Source organism: Crassostrea angulata, chromosome 3, assembly GCF_025612915.1.
Source record: "Crassostrea angulata isolate pt1a10 chromosome 3, ASM2561291v2, whole genome shotgun sequence".
In the NCBI taxonomy this organism is placed as follows: Eukaryota; Metazoa; Mollusca; class Bivalvia; order Ostreida; family Ostreidae; genus Magallana; species Magallana angulata.
In genome coordinates, this window is record NC_069113.1 from 40,152,114 (window position 1) to 40,165,665 (window position 13,552).

The 13,552-nt window shown below is 33.6% G+C and overlaps 2 protein-coding genes across 2 annotated transcripts; one reads left to right on the forward strand and one right to left on the reverse strand.

Moving 5' to 3' along the window:
* The first annotated feature begins 124 nt into the window (after positions 1–124).
* On the forward strand, positions 125–6,023 carry LOC128176008 (AP-5 complex subunit mu-1-like). Its single transcript, XM_052841975.1, has 14 exons — positions 125–278; positions 987–1,110; positions 1,266–1,367; positions 1,717–1,790; positions 1,987–2,059; positions 2,173–2,307; positions 2,438–2,518; positions 2,867–3,056; positions 3,252–3,373; positions 3,806–3,906; positions 4,765–4,850; positions 5,097–5,215; positions 5,313–5,409; positions 5,771–6,023. The coding sequence occupies exons 1-14, from the start codon at positions 196–198 to the stop codon at positions 5,872–5,874; spliced, it is 1,491 nt and encodes a 496-aa protein (XP_052697935.1). The 5' UTR covers positions 125–195; the 3' UTR covers positions 5,875–6,023.
* Positions 6,024–6,161: 138 nt separating this feature from the next.
* LOC128176014 (uncharacterized) lies at positions 6,162–10,066 on the reverse strand. The gene is made up of 3 exons (XM_052841985.1): positions 9,511–10,066; positions 7,001–7,150; positions 6,162–6,567 (listed from the first exon to the last, which is right to left on the reverse strand). Exons 1-3 carry the CDS (start codon positions 9,716–9,718, stop codon positions 6,311–6,313), a joined length of 615 nt encoding a protein of 204 aa, XP_052697945.1. The 5' UTR covers positions 9,719–10,066; the 3' UTR covers positions 6,162–6,310.
* Positions 10,067–13,552: the final 3,486 nt, after the last annotated feature.

Sequence of the window (13,552 nt, forward strand, 5' to 3'; positions counted from 1 at the left end):
ATATATGCAACCTTAGAAAATGGATTGAAACATCAAAACAAAAGAATATTTATTCCAATAACAATTTCATTAAAATTATATGGGATAAAAATGTATTCTTTTTATTTTTGGCAAATGTGAAAACGAAAGTATGCGTCATCAGCAATTTCCCTTCGTAACCCACCGCGTGATACTACTTTCGAAATAGTCGTTGACATGAGCATTCGAGCATTATGGATTGTTCCAATAGTTCGTCAAAGTACTGCTGATCTCTTGCAAGATAACATAATTTTTACAAGGTATTGTGTCTTATTACTGCAACCATTGCCTTTAATTATCAAACCAATGTTTACCATGAAAGGGGGCGTATTCCTCAATAAGTATATATATAATCTTCATAAATATTTACCTGAAGACTGTCTAGGCTCTTATGTAGAATAAATGATAACAGTCTTATTTACTCTTGATAAGATATTTTTATATCTCAAAACAGTAAATGACAGCTATATAGAAAACCATATGCTGAGAATTTATATAGCTCTGTGCAATACATATAATCTCAACTAAGCTGAGATATCTGTGGAATCATTAGATTTCGCGGTGAATTAATTTTTGTCGAATTCGTGGGTACCTCTCATCAACGAATTAACATCCTCAGCAAATTAATAAAGTAGGGTTAAAGTCATATTTTCTTTTGTTGACTGTATTGGCAGAGAATACACAAAATGACGTCCCCGCGAACATGTACAATTTAAGCAATCCACGAAAATTAGCACCTACGAATTTTAATGGTTCCACAGTATGCATTATACAGTACTCCTTTGCAATGAACCAGATGCAGACTGTGTTGAAATATAAGCAGAGTCCCCAAAATATCATGATCAATGTGTGTTAATTTTTAAGTTCTAGATGTGACATTAACTTATAAAATGTATATAACTTAACTCAACCATGGCAACAGATTAATGTATCATAATAAATTAAAGACAATTTAATGTATGTAACAGGTATTTTCCACTTATCGAAAAGAAAGTCAAATCAGCAAATGGGGAGGCGTATATATCCTTGCCAAGTCCAACTGAATTTTCCAATGGACTTCTTTTTGAGCTAGGATTCAAGGATGAAGAAAAGGTCTTTCTCTCTCTCTCTCTCTCTCTCTCTCTCTCTCTCTCTCTCTCTCTCTCTCTCTCTCTCTCTCTCTCTCTCATTCATTCATACTGTCCAACACATTCTCACAGTTGAAGATTATTTTGATTGTCATGATATTACATCAAATTTCATTGTAGTTCATACAATCACGAGACACTTGTCAGAAGGTGGAGAGGAAGCCGGTGTTTGAGGTGACCACGCCCGCGGGAACAGTATGGCCGGTTGTGGTGGTGGAGCAGGTATAACATCCTCTATTGCTGGCTTCAAAAAGATCAATCATAAGGAAACAACCATTTTTTTCATGAGCATATACACATTTCCTCATTGCTCACACAACAAACCTTCACACGATTTTATATGTTTGTACATTTATTACATATGCAACTCTAGTCAGGAGCTCTACCACTGAGCTACCCAGGCTGATATCCACATTCCATATAGCCCCAACTACTACACCCATATATTAAAGATACATTTCTGGTTCTCATATTCATGCTGAGGAATGCCAGCAGGAGACAAATTTCATAGTTTGGACATGAATTTCTTGTTCATGAATTTATTTTCCTCTTATTTTCCCTGTATCATTAGAGGGGCCTGCTATTTTGCTGTCTACCCTTGGTCCCTGATAACCTGACCACAAGTCGACCAGATCTCATACAGATGTAAGTGTTCACACAGGGTTTTAGTCAATTTGATAAAACTTTGTGAGAGAAGATCTTTTGTATGCCATTGTTTCTTTGCTTTAAATTGTCTTTTGTTCTGTGTGCAGCAATATTTTTTAAGAAATAGCTTCTTTAAAAACAGCATTCTTAGTGATGTTTCATTCATCTATGAATAGTTAAGTTGTCTTTTCTCCAGACCTGGTGTTTCTCTTGGATTTTCCCTACTCTGTGGATTGACGGACTTTCTAAGGCAATGCCCACCTTCTGAGGTAGCTCATACCATATGCAAGATAATATTAAAGAAAACATAGTAACAATACTAGATAGGTGGGGTTTTTTTTTTACACCAATTGCATAGAAGTAATTGAATTAAAATTACTAGGTCGCACAAAGGAGTGGAGACTTGCATCTATACCTGAACACAGCAGCTCCATTCGGAAGAATATCTGATGTCAATTGTGATACTGTGATGGCTAAAATGTCTAACAAACCTAGCTACCTCCCCAGAGCTCAGAAAGTGAGAAACAAATCAGTATGAAATGATGTTGTTATAACAGAAAAATCATTAGTTAAACATTATTAAGTATGCAAAAAATGAGGGGTTTTGGAAGTGGATTTTAATGCTAAAATTATTTTCATACTTACAGCAACCTTCTTGGAAACCTGTTCTCCACAAAGGAAAAAATATTCTCTATCTGGCCCTTACAGAAAACATCAGAGCTATCCAGGTACGCTCCTTGTGCTCCAGTAAAGCTTCGTATGTTTAGAACAGTAAAGGACCTAATGTTGATAAACATGACATTCCTTGACAATTGAATGTTACCTTTGAACCTTGGTTCATGTTCACAATTTATTATTAATTTTTTTAAAATAATCATCTAATAATAATGTTATTTTCTGTCTGAATTCAATAAAACTGTTATCTGAATAAGAAGCAGACTTTATGGGCTTTATTCATGCAGTTGTAATTAAAGAATCATGACCATTTTATTCAATGCAAATCTAAAAATCTACAGGAGGCATTCTTGAATCATGTTATCCTGTATATTATCTATACATTATTTTGTCATTGACAGTTTAACAAGGAAAACACAGCGGACACCTTCGACCTGTATGGGTCAGTATCATGTAAGTCGGACCTAGAGGTGGCGCTCTCAGACGTAACAATCAACCTGTCCTATAACTCTCCTGAGTCCGCCATTCCTATGGACAATCTTCTGATCCACCCCTGTGTTCAAAGCGCTGACTGCTCCATGCTTCAAAGAGGTGAGTCTACTCACTCTGCTGTCAAATTCTATTTATACCTACCCATCAAATAAATCCACTTTGAGGAGAGACTTCTTTGACAAAACAATTATGTTCATGTGAATGGTATAACCTAAAAATAGAACATTTTGGGCCTTTAAACATGAATTGATAAACAAGTGACTTTTGGAATCAAATATTTTATGCATGATGCAGGGGAGACCAAAGCAGCACCCAGAAGGATTCGATTCACCCCACCCACAGAAATGTTCACCCTCTGCCATTACACTGCATCAGGGCTAAAGGGACCTCCCATTAAGGCCGTGTATGATATGAAGGTAACACTATTTATATACTGCAACATCAGCATCTCTACTTCTCCTCAATGAAGACATAACTCACCTTATGTTTTAATCCTTTACTGTAAACTGAGTATTATCCATGTTATTTTCTTGTCATTCTTTGGTTTAGAACTGATCCACAACAATTACGGTAGTTTCTGCAAACAACTGGTCATTTTATATATTTCATACAGAGATAAACAGTCCATGTCCACAAACAAAAGATTCATCTGTGTACAAAGTTCCTGGCATACCTTCCCAATATTTATTACACCCAGATAATACTTGGTTTACAGTATTGTCTTTTGATTTATGAATTTAATTTACCCTTTACCATGTTTTATGCAAATAAGGATTCTCAGATCTAGAATGGCAAGAGCAGTTTTCTCCCTTTATAATATTATTTTTATACTTTTTCCATGGACTTAGATGACAGATAACCGGGCCTCTCTGACGATTCAGCTGACACTGAGTGACAAGGTCAAGAATGCGTTTGAGTACTGTGAGATGCAGATACCATTCCACAACAGGTAAATGATGAAAAATGTTTTTATACTTGAAAAAGTAAGGTGTGCATGTATGGGACATTGATTACACAAAAAACTAGCTTAGATTGAATGTTCACATTTGTGAATATTGTATTATATTGTGAAGGATATTCTCTGGTTTAAGTCAAATCTTTAGTTTATTCACCACCTGAATTTTAGATTATTGCAAACTTTTCAATGATGCAGCTGACTTTTGATTTTATTATACTTTCATGTTAAATACTGAAATCTGATTGGCTTAGATGCAGTTGATAATCCGTTCTATCACCCTCAGCATTAGCAACGCACTTGGCAACGGGTAACACAATGAATTGTTTCATGCGCGTAAATTATGCGCGTACGGTTAGCCGTAAAATTTATGTCATTTTTATATAAAAGCAGTAAAACTTTCTCTAAAATTAAGACATTCAGTATAATTAAATAAATAGTGCCTGTTTTGGAGGGTAACTGTTGAAATTGACACCCCTCGAATTCCATTGTCAACCTCCGCTTCGCGTTGGTTGACAATGGCTTTCTCGGGGTGTCAATTTCAACAGTTACCCTCCAAAACAGGCACTATTTATATAGTGTAACAGAATGGGAGAAATGCCAGTAATGACTAGTGGTCTGGCCCCACCATCACCAAAATTTTCAAATCTCTCAACTCAGTCCTCAACTCAAATCCTCAAAAGAAAAGTGCATACATTTGAGGTAAAATCTCAGACTTGAAGCTGACTATTGACTTGTAGAAAGTTGGTGATGGTGGGGCCTAGCTGGGCCATTTGTATTTCTCCCTCCTGATTCAATTGTCAGTTATATGCATGTATGGGACAATGTTGGAACTTTTCTCTTTTTTTTCAGGGGTATAATTTCTGCCCAGGATTCTTCTGTCAGTCAGGGCAACACCTTAATTTCTCCTGATAAAAGAATTCTTGTTTGGAACATAGGTATTATAATCATACCAGGCACATATAATTGCCAAAGTATATTAACACCAAATCCTCTTATTTAGAAACTCATCTAAACTGACATTTTATAATCATGTATGTGCAGTATGTTTGTGACATACATTACAGTTTATATGTACATGTATGAAATATGTATTTTTCATAAAATCATCAATACTATACCCCAAAAAGAAAGTGCTTTTAATTTCAAATGTCTTTTTAAGGGCAAATTGTTTTTTTTTCAAGGTCAGAAGTTCCCTAAATCCTTGAATGCAAACTTGGAAGCTACTGTTGTGTTCACAGATGCCAAATCTCCAAGCTCCTTTGATGACCCATTTTGTACGGACCAGAATGCTTATGCACAGGTAAAAACATGTATACTTAATTTACCTGTCAATTTTCCATGAAATAATCTGCCTGAACCATTTTTCAATTTTTAATCATTATATTCTATGTTGACAGCTGTTTTTCAAGATCCCTGACTTCACTCACTCTGGATGTTGTATAGACTCCAAATCCATTCAGGTTTCGCCAAGCACAAAATTCAAACTCAACACAGGTACGAAAATAACACTTTATTGCCTAATTTGATAAAATTTCAAATTCTGCAAAAATCTGGTTTTAAATGCTGCATATTGTTCACAATTTCTGAAATTCTGATTTTGATATTTACACTAAGAAGTAAAACTTAATAATACAATGTAATAACAATTATCTTTTTGTTTATTGCATTTATACTATAAAAATGTGTCATTTACGGTACATAAAAATTACTGATTCAGGAGACCATATTCTTACAATTTAAGGATGTGTCTACATCACCCTTTTAATCATGTCACATTAATTGTAAATAATATGTAGTGATGAAGACACATATTTTCACAAGATATCTCCATTCTCTAATTTTGGTAATTCTGTAGTACATGAGTATCTGTCCGCTGAGTACAAGATATGGAACTGTAATGGTGATGTGTTAAGCAGCAGTGTTCCCAAGGCTCTCCTGAAGCAGATGGCAGACATGTAATACTTTGGTTATAGCTGTATTAGAACAAGGCAACTCACACTGGGCTATTATATCCTTATCAAAGACTGTTTCACTCATAAAATTCATTTTTTATTTGTACAACATATTTTATTTTATATTATGTTTAGTCAATAAATATATTAATAAAATGTTGATTTGTAGCTTATTCTTTGAAATATACACATTTCATCACACTTCTAGGCACAGAGTGTGATAGATTTTCTCTTAGTTTTATTTTTGTTTACTCTTAAAAAAAGTATTTACTTTTTCTCTAAACTATTGCACAGACAATTAATATCAAATATCAGCATCCTCATCCTATGTCACTATTTACTGGTGGGGTCTTGACTGGTCCTCATTTTATTGAACATAAATGGTAGGGACCCAGTTTATTTACTAGTCTGATCACTGTTACCATGGTCACTTCTACACGTAGTTATGCTGGATAGGAATAATCAGCTATCATTACAAATCGTTGTTTCGTTGGATGGATGTAGATTGTTGTGGGGTCTGGCACAATGACCTGCTTAAGTTCCGGTGGACAATTGCTGCAAGCGGCCACAACAAGGATGAGGAAGGCTATAAGGGTGGCAACAAAGGCCACAATACAGACAAACAGACACCAGGAGACGTCCCAGTCACTCAGGGTGATGTTCACCGAGTAGACAGACACACCTATGATGATGCTCAGGGCTGGAAAATGAACAAATAAGAAATACATATTAGATAATCTTCAAAATTCTGTCATTTATTAAAGGGATTTAATCGGTGTGCATGATTTGAAATATTCTCTTTTAAGAAGAGGACAGGCATAACCTACATCCACTTTGAAGTGGATGTAGGGTATGCTTGCCACTTTTCAAAAATAAAATAGATATGAACTTTTTTTCATTTTCTGTAACAAATTTTTAAAACTAATGCACATTCATCGGATGCTTTGCACAAAAAGGAAATTCAAGCACCTTAAGTCAAAAAATCAATAGTTTGAAATCGTAGTTACTTTATCTGTGTTGATAAATCTCATTACTGTGGACTGTACGGTTATTATTATGATCAAAATAACGAAAAATGATGTTATTAAAAGAGAATTACTAGTACTATAACTGTAAAGATAATGAACACTGACCTGATATTAGGGAGGACACACACATGCTGGTCATCATGAATCTGTAGTACAGTCCCAGGGACACATACATGTACACTGGTATAATCACCAGGGGCAGTGCCATAAATATCACCCCCAGACTCTCAAAGGCCCGGACCACCTTCAACCAGTCTGAAAAAAAAAAAACTTGATGTTTTTTAAACAAGAACATTGTCGACTTCCTTAATGTTTTTTTACATATATTTTTGGTTGGTTTTTGGGGGTTTTTTTTTTGGGGGGGGGGGTGTAATGTGTAGTACTTTTGAACTTCCCGCTTAAAGTTCTATAACTCTTACAATTTCACATTACGTTCTAGATGATACGCCCGTAAAAACTCCATTAAAGCCATAATGCCATTATCATCTGCATGCAGCACCTAAACTTGTTTACAGTTTGTGCATTGTTGCGATGTTTTATGAACCGTGTAATGTTTCAACATTTCACAAAGGAGCACTTTGAATTATGAGTTGTACTTGTTAATTTTACCAAACTTAAGATGTCTTTTTTTGCGTAAACCATGCCAGAAAAACCAATAATTATAAACGATTTTAGTCTTGGAATGTGCATCTCCCACCTAGGTAAATTGGCTGTTGCAATACTATATGTACCGGTAGTGTGCGTGATCACACACAAACTGTATATCCCCAGTCCGGTGATTTATAGTAATAACCTAACCTCGGTCTTTAAATTTGAAGTGAAAAAGAAGAAATTATTATTCAATTTTTTTGCCGAATACATGCATTACGGTACGTTTAACTCAAGACATGTATGCAGCGATTTTATTTAACCCTCAAGGTTTTAAATTTACCTTACACCTGGTGTCAGAATATACTTTAGAGCCAAATTTCTAGATAACTTTTAAATAAGTTTAAAATTGAACAACATTTATTGCCAGGAGATGGTCTGCCTGAATATTATGCAAGGACCCAAAAACTATTTAAGGCTTATTGTTCCTGTAAATCAAGAAACAAAATAAAATACTAAAATTTACTCTTTCTGGAGCCTTAACTTTGCTTTTTAATGTCAATTTCCAAATTATCCGCCACCATACTTATTGGATTGAACAACGCCATCTTGATAGCGGCACTAATTGTTCTTCAAAAGGAATCAGCGACTCATTCAAAAGTCACTATAAAGTCCATCAGTCTGACGGTCATCTTTTCTGTTGCTATGAGAGAGGTATGTGACCGTTAAGAGGGCTTTTATGTATTAAAACATGGTGACACGATGGGGTTTTGGATAAGATCTGACTGCGTCAACTGTATCACTCGGTGGAGCCATTATCAACATGCGAAATCAGCGGTAACAAGTGTTTGACAGCTCAATAAACATAGAGAGAAAATCAGATTCTGTGTTGTTCAATAAATAAAAATCTATTTATACAATTTTTATCCAGGCAATGTTTTCTTCACATTAGGTTTTTTTTCGGGGGGGGGGGGGTAAGAATTGTTTAAAAATTTGTTTAATGCATGAAGTTAATGTTTACATTCACGTACTACTGTATTATCCAATTGGTAACTTTTCATATATTTGAATTACCATTTTGTGTGAGCATAGATATGTGTATATATGTATGTATGTGTGTGTGTTGTTGGCGGGGGGGGGGGGGGGGGGGGGTCGAGAGGGTAGGTGGTGAAACCGTCTTCATAATGTTACCGTGAATAATTCTGGCTGAAGGTGGGTGTGACTATTCTTTATTATTCAACTTAAAAATGACCTTACTATATAGTAATACTCTTACAAGTTTCCAAATCAAATCGCAAACGCAATGGACTTCTTTTTCTACTAGTCAATTCATTAAATTTATGATGCGGGGGAAAAACCATTCTAATATCAAATTTATACATGTATACATGTCATTAGTTGCGTCAAACAAAAAAAAAAAGGGGAGAGGGGGAGAATACATGATGCAATCAGTTACACAAGTGAATTATGGAAAATCTTATATGTAAAAAATATATATACTTGTATATCATTATTATACTCTACGTGGTTACTTGTACAAAACGTATTGTGATGCAGGCTACATAATAAATAAATGTCCCATGCAGACTTATTTTGAGAACCTCAAATAATTCTATATGTATATTCTTCGTGGCAATCTTTCTGTTTTGTTCCAAGTTCAAACACTTTTTTAAAAAAACCACTGCGTTTTAAAAATATCCAATTTTGTTCGCTCCACAACAAAATCAAAACCATCATGAACAAGTCTACCTTTGAAATATCAATGAAAGTCGATCGTAAGGATCTTCACCTCTTCAACCATATACATATAAAAAGAAACATCAATGGGCTCAGCAAGACTCTGAAATTAAAATCTCTGGCAGGAAATTTCATTAACATTATAGGATAACCAGCCAGAGCGATTCCGTCAAACTGAATGATGAGCGAAAAGACAACGCCACCTGCGAAATCGATTCTCCTGGTCAAATGAAAAAATAGGAAAATCAGGATAATTATCTAATCTGTTAATTATAAATTAAATTACTAACCTGAAGTGAAGTACTCCACGTGGTCCTCTCTGTAACAGTCGAGGTGGTATCCAGTTTTACAGCGGGCCACCCGCCATAGGCCCACATCATAGGTACCATCAAAGGCCCAGTAAGGCGCGGCAAAGCCCAGAATCTGGAATATGGCTCCAATAAGAAGAGCGATGCATGCCATCATGGGCATACCGGCCGATCCGAAAAGTCTTCCCATGTTTTTCTCAAATTCTCTTAATTAATGAAGTCACACCTTTCTGTCCACAAACGAATAATACTACACCTCGAGAAGTGAAGTAATAAACGGGAAATCTTGATTGATTTGGTCGATATGGGAATAAGGTCCCGCGCCGTTGGCAATATGTGATGGAAAAGCTGTTGTGAGGGGTTTGGAATGCTCAGGTGAGACAGGTAATATTTTAGTTCTAAATCACGTGACTATAGACCTGAATTTCAAGTTTTTCTGTGGTTCCAACAGTGATGATTGGTTTTTATATATTACAACATCACTAACTCACAGACAAATTATTTTTGATCAGAAATTTATGTGCTTCTACGTCAACATGCTTAATCTAAATGCAGTTTGCTTTGCAAATTACTACACCGTAGCGCTTTATGGGTCATTCTCAAAATATGCAGCCTTTTGTGTCAGTGTCAATTTAAAGGGGGAAAAATAATGTTCTGGGGAATATATACAGTACCATTGGATTTTAGAAACTTAAACCTATATTGATGAACAAATTAATCGACAATTTTACTGCTTAAAGTATAAAAAAAATATTATTTGTTATGAGATTTCAGTGAATTTATGTTGTCATTAAATTTTTCTAACGTCTTTACCCTACAATATCTTCAATAATATTGATGTTTTATTCCAAAAATCACCGTTAATTTTCAAAACAACATTCATATTTTAATTTCTGCTATGCTTCTTAACAAGTTCTCTTTTAAAAACAATGAATTTGATGAGATATATGCTTGTACAAAAAATTTTTGTCATTGGTGTTACAAGGCAAATTATATAAAAATATCTTAAAATACATCAAGTAAATAATATTGTACTACAGTTGGAATCCCCCACATCATAGTGACATCATTCCCTGCTACTAAAAAGATAAATGTATCAGTGATGACATCATTGTGATAGAAAATATGGCAGAAAATGTTAGTATACTCCGAAAAATACAATGTAAACTGTGTCAGTGGGATAACGTGCTATTTAAGGTTTTCTAATATGAAAGAACAAAAAAGTTTTTCACATAAATGATGAATGTTTATCACATTATAACATAGGCTATGTAGCTTTGTGTAGTATCTGTTCTCTTGGGTCATACTGCTACATTTACTATGGATACATCAGTGGTATAACGATCAGTGGTGTAACCAAAAATTGTTGTTACACCACTGAAAAAACTGTTACACCACATGACATTATTTAATTATTTTACTTTTCCTTCCATTTCATTTATATTTTGAGCATTTTGAACAATTGTTATTTATCAATTTTACAAGTTAGACACTGTCACAATAAAGAAAGCTTGACTATTTAATTGCAATTGTGTTTTCTTAATCTGGAAAATGGGACCTGTTACACCATTGACATTATTTGAAACACCATTGACATTTTGTATGCTCTAATTATGTTTTACTCATTTAAATACTTGATTAAAAGATAAAAGTAAAAACAAATTTATTCTAATAAAAAAATGAAATTATCCACATTTTATTTTTATTAAAAAATCAAACTTTTTAATGACTTATAGTGTATTATAAGATATGTTATTCCACTGACATTTCACATTCCCTATTATGTTATACTAAAATCTTTCAAATTCTTAAAGGTAACAAATGCTAGCTGAGCTTCAAGAAACATATATAAACAAAGAGGAAGTGAATACGAGTTGTATGCATAGATTTTGGAGAAAATTGGAGAAATTTCAATATTATTATCCAAAATGTATGATTGATATGAGCTGGTATAGTATTGACGATGTTGTTTGTGAGATTGATGAGCCAAAGAAAGTTCGAACTCGATACAAGGTAGATAAAAGTGTGTGGATGCCAATAGTATGAAATATAACATCAAAGAATGAGTGAATTCGTGTAAAAAAACATCTACATGCCGTTTTTGTGTCAGTGGTGTAACACTGATTATAAGTGGTGTAACAGTGTATCTCTCTTCAGATTATGAAAGAATGAGGTACGAAAACTTTTATTTAAGATCAAATTTATCATGTTTTAAATGCAATCAAAAATAGAGATTAGTTTATTTTACAAAATTTAATGCGCTTATCTCTTATTTATTATCGCTAGGTCATTGGTGTAACTTTAAGTCAGTGGTAAAACATAATAATCAGTGGTGTAACATGTACATTTTTCTCCAAATAAATTTAACTGGCAATGATACATGTATATTTGAAAACACCAGTGCATTTATAGTAATGTCTTTTTTATGCTCCATTAAAAGAAAAATCCAGTTGTGTTCTTTTTAATGCTCAAATTAAAAATTTGTTGAGTATCATCAAGACTTTGTCTCAAATGTTATGTTGGTCACTATGTAAATGTGTCAAATATTTTCTGTTATCTAATTCTGATAACTTTAAATGAAGTTTGTTGATATAAACTTTATGTCCATCATTTTAAAAGAATTATTTTATTTTATTTAAGAATGTTTTACTATACTATATGCCTGTTACACCACTGACCAAATTTTTACAGTTCATTACATTTTAGTCTAATTATCAGCTAAATGGTAGATTCCAATGTTTGCAAATTTTTAGATGTTATACTTCATTGTTTGTTAAATGTGTTTTTTGCGATCAAAGTAATTTTTTCAGCAATAATTTTCTCATGCTTTACATTTTTCAAAAGTCTGCATATTTTGATAATGACCCTTATATATATTTTTTTACATTTTATAATTAGCATAAAACATTTCCGTTGTCAGAAAATAAAATATGCATGCACGCAAAGTAATGTGTTTGTTTATTTTACAGTTAAAAGAACCGGTTCATAGAGACGATGACAGAGTTTATGAATGAAAGTCCTCCCACAACTACTTTGGAATAGATACAAGACAAATATTTAAAATGATAAAAAGGAGAGCGCGATATTCAATGAGATGGGCGGCTTTACATCAACTTTATGACTGAATACTTCGGGGAGAAAACTTTTCATTTTGCCCCATCCCTATGTAGGCACATATCTCCACGCCCGATCGTTACCTTATGCACCCTTGAGTACACCCATTGACAGGTAAATTTTAGCGGCTACCCGTCTATGTTTTAATGAAATATTTGAAAGAATAAAAGGTGCATGTAATATACAGAGTTTTTAAATATTACTCATATAGCTGAGAGTTATTCAAATGAATGTTCATACAAAAAATTTATAACGTTAAATTCATTTTACTCATCAAAGCAATTTTCGTGTCGGAAATTTGTAATGTGTAATTTTAATTGATTACTACAATGACAAAAACATCATGGTTTATAAGCCTGTCAGTCTTATTTTTATTGGAAAAGCTATACATGTACAGTGTATAGAAACCGATTGAAACAAATTCAAATTGTTGTCATCATGAGCAAATAAGGATTGCTAAATACTCCCTAAGGAAGCTGGGCGGTCAACAAATTAACCATCAATTCTGCCATAATCTTATAGATCTACATATGACATTTTGGACGTTACTATTATTTTGTATTAATGTTTTTAGCTTTAATAAATTTTGACATTTTCCAATATATATCTTTGTCTAAAGGAAGAAAATATACCCTAAAAATGGCCACGCCCAACAATTCCTCTTAAAAGTAGAAAAAAAACTTTATTCTGATGATAAAATTATAACATATTGCTTTTATATTAACTTTGGGAGGAGTTGGGAAAGTGTTTCTTGTGTAAAAAAAAAAAATCACACCAACAATATCAATATACTTGTAACTTTAAATGCTTTCTTAAAGACCCTCCATACTTAGACAAATAGAAATGGATTCCGATGGATAAAGAGTAACTCCTACGCATTTTTTTTTTCATATAATAATGTCAATTTTTA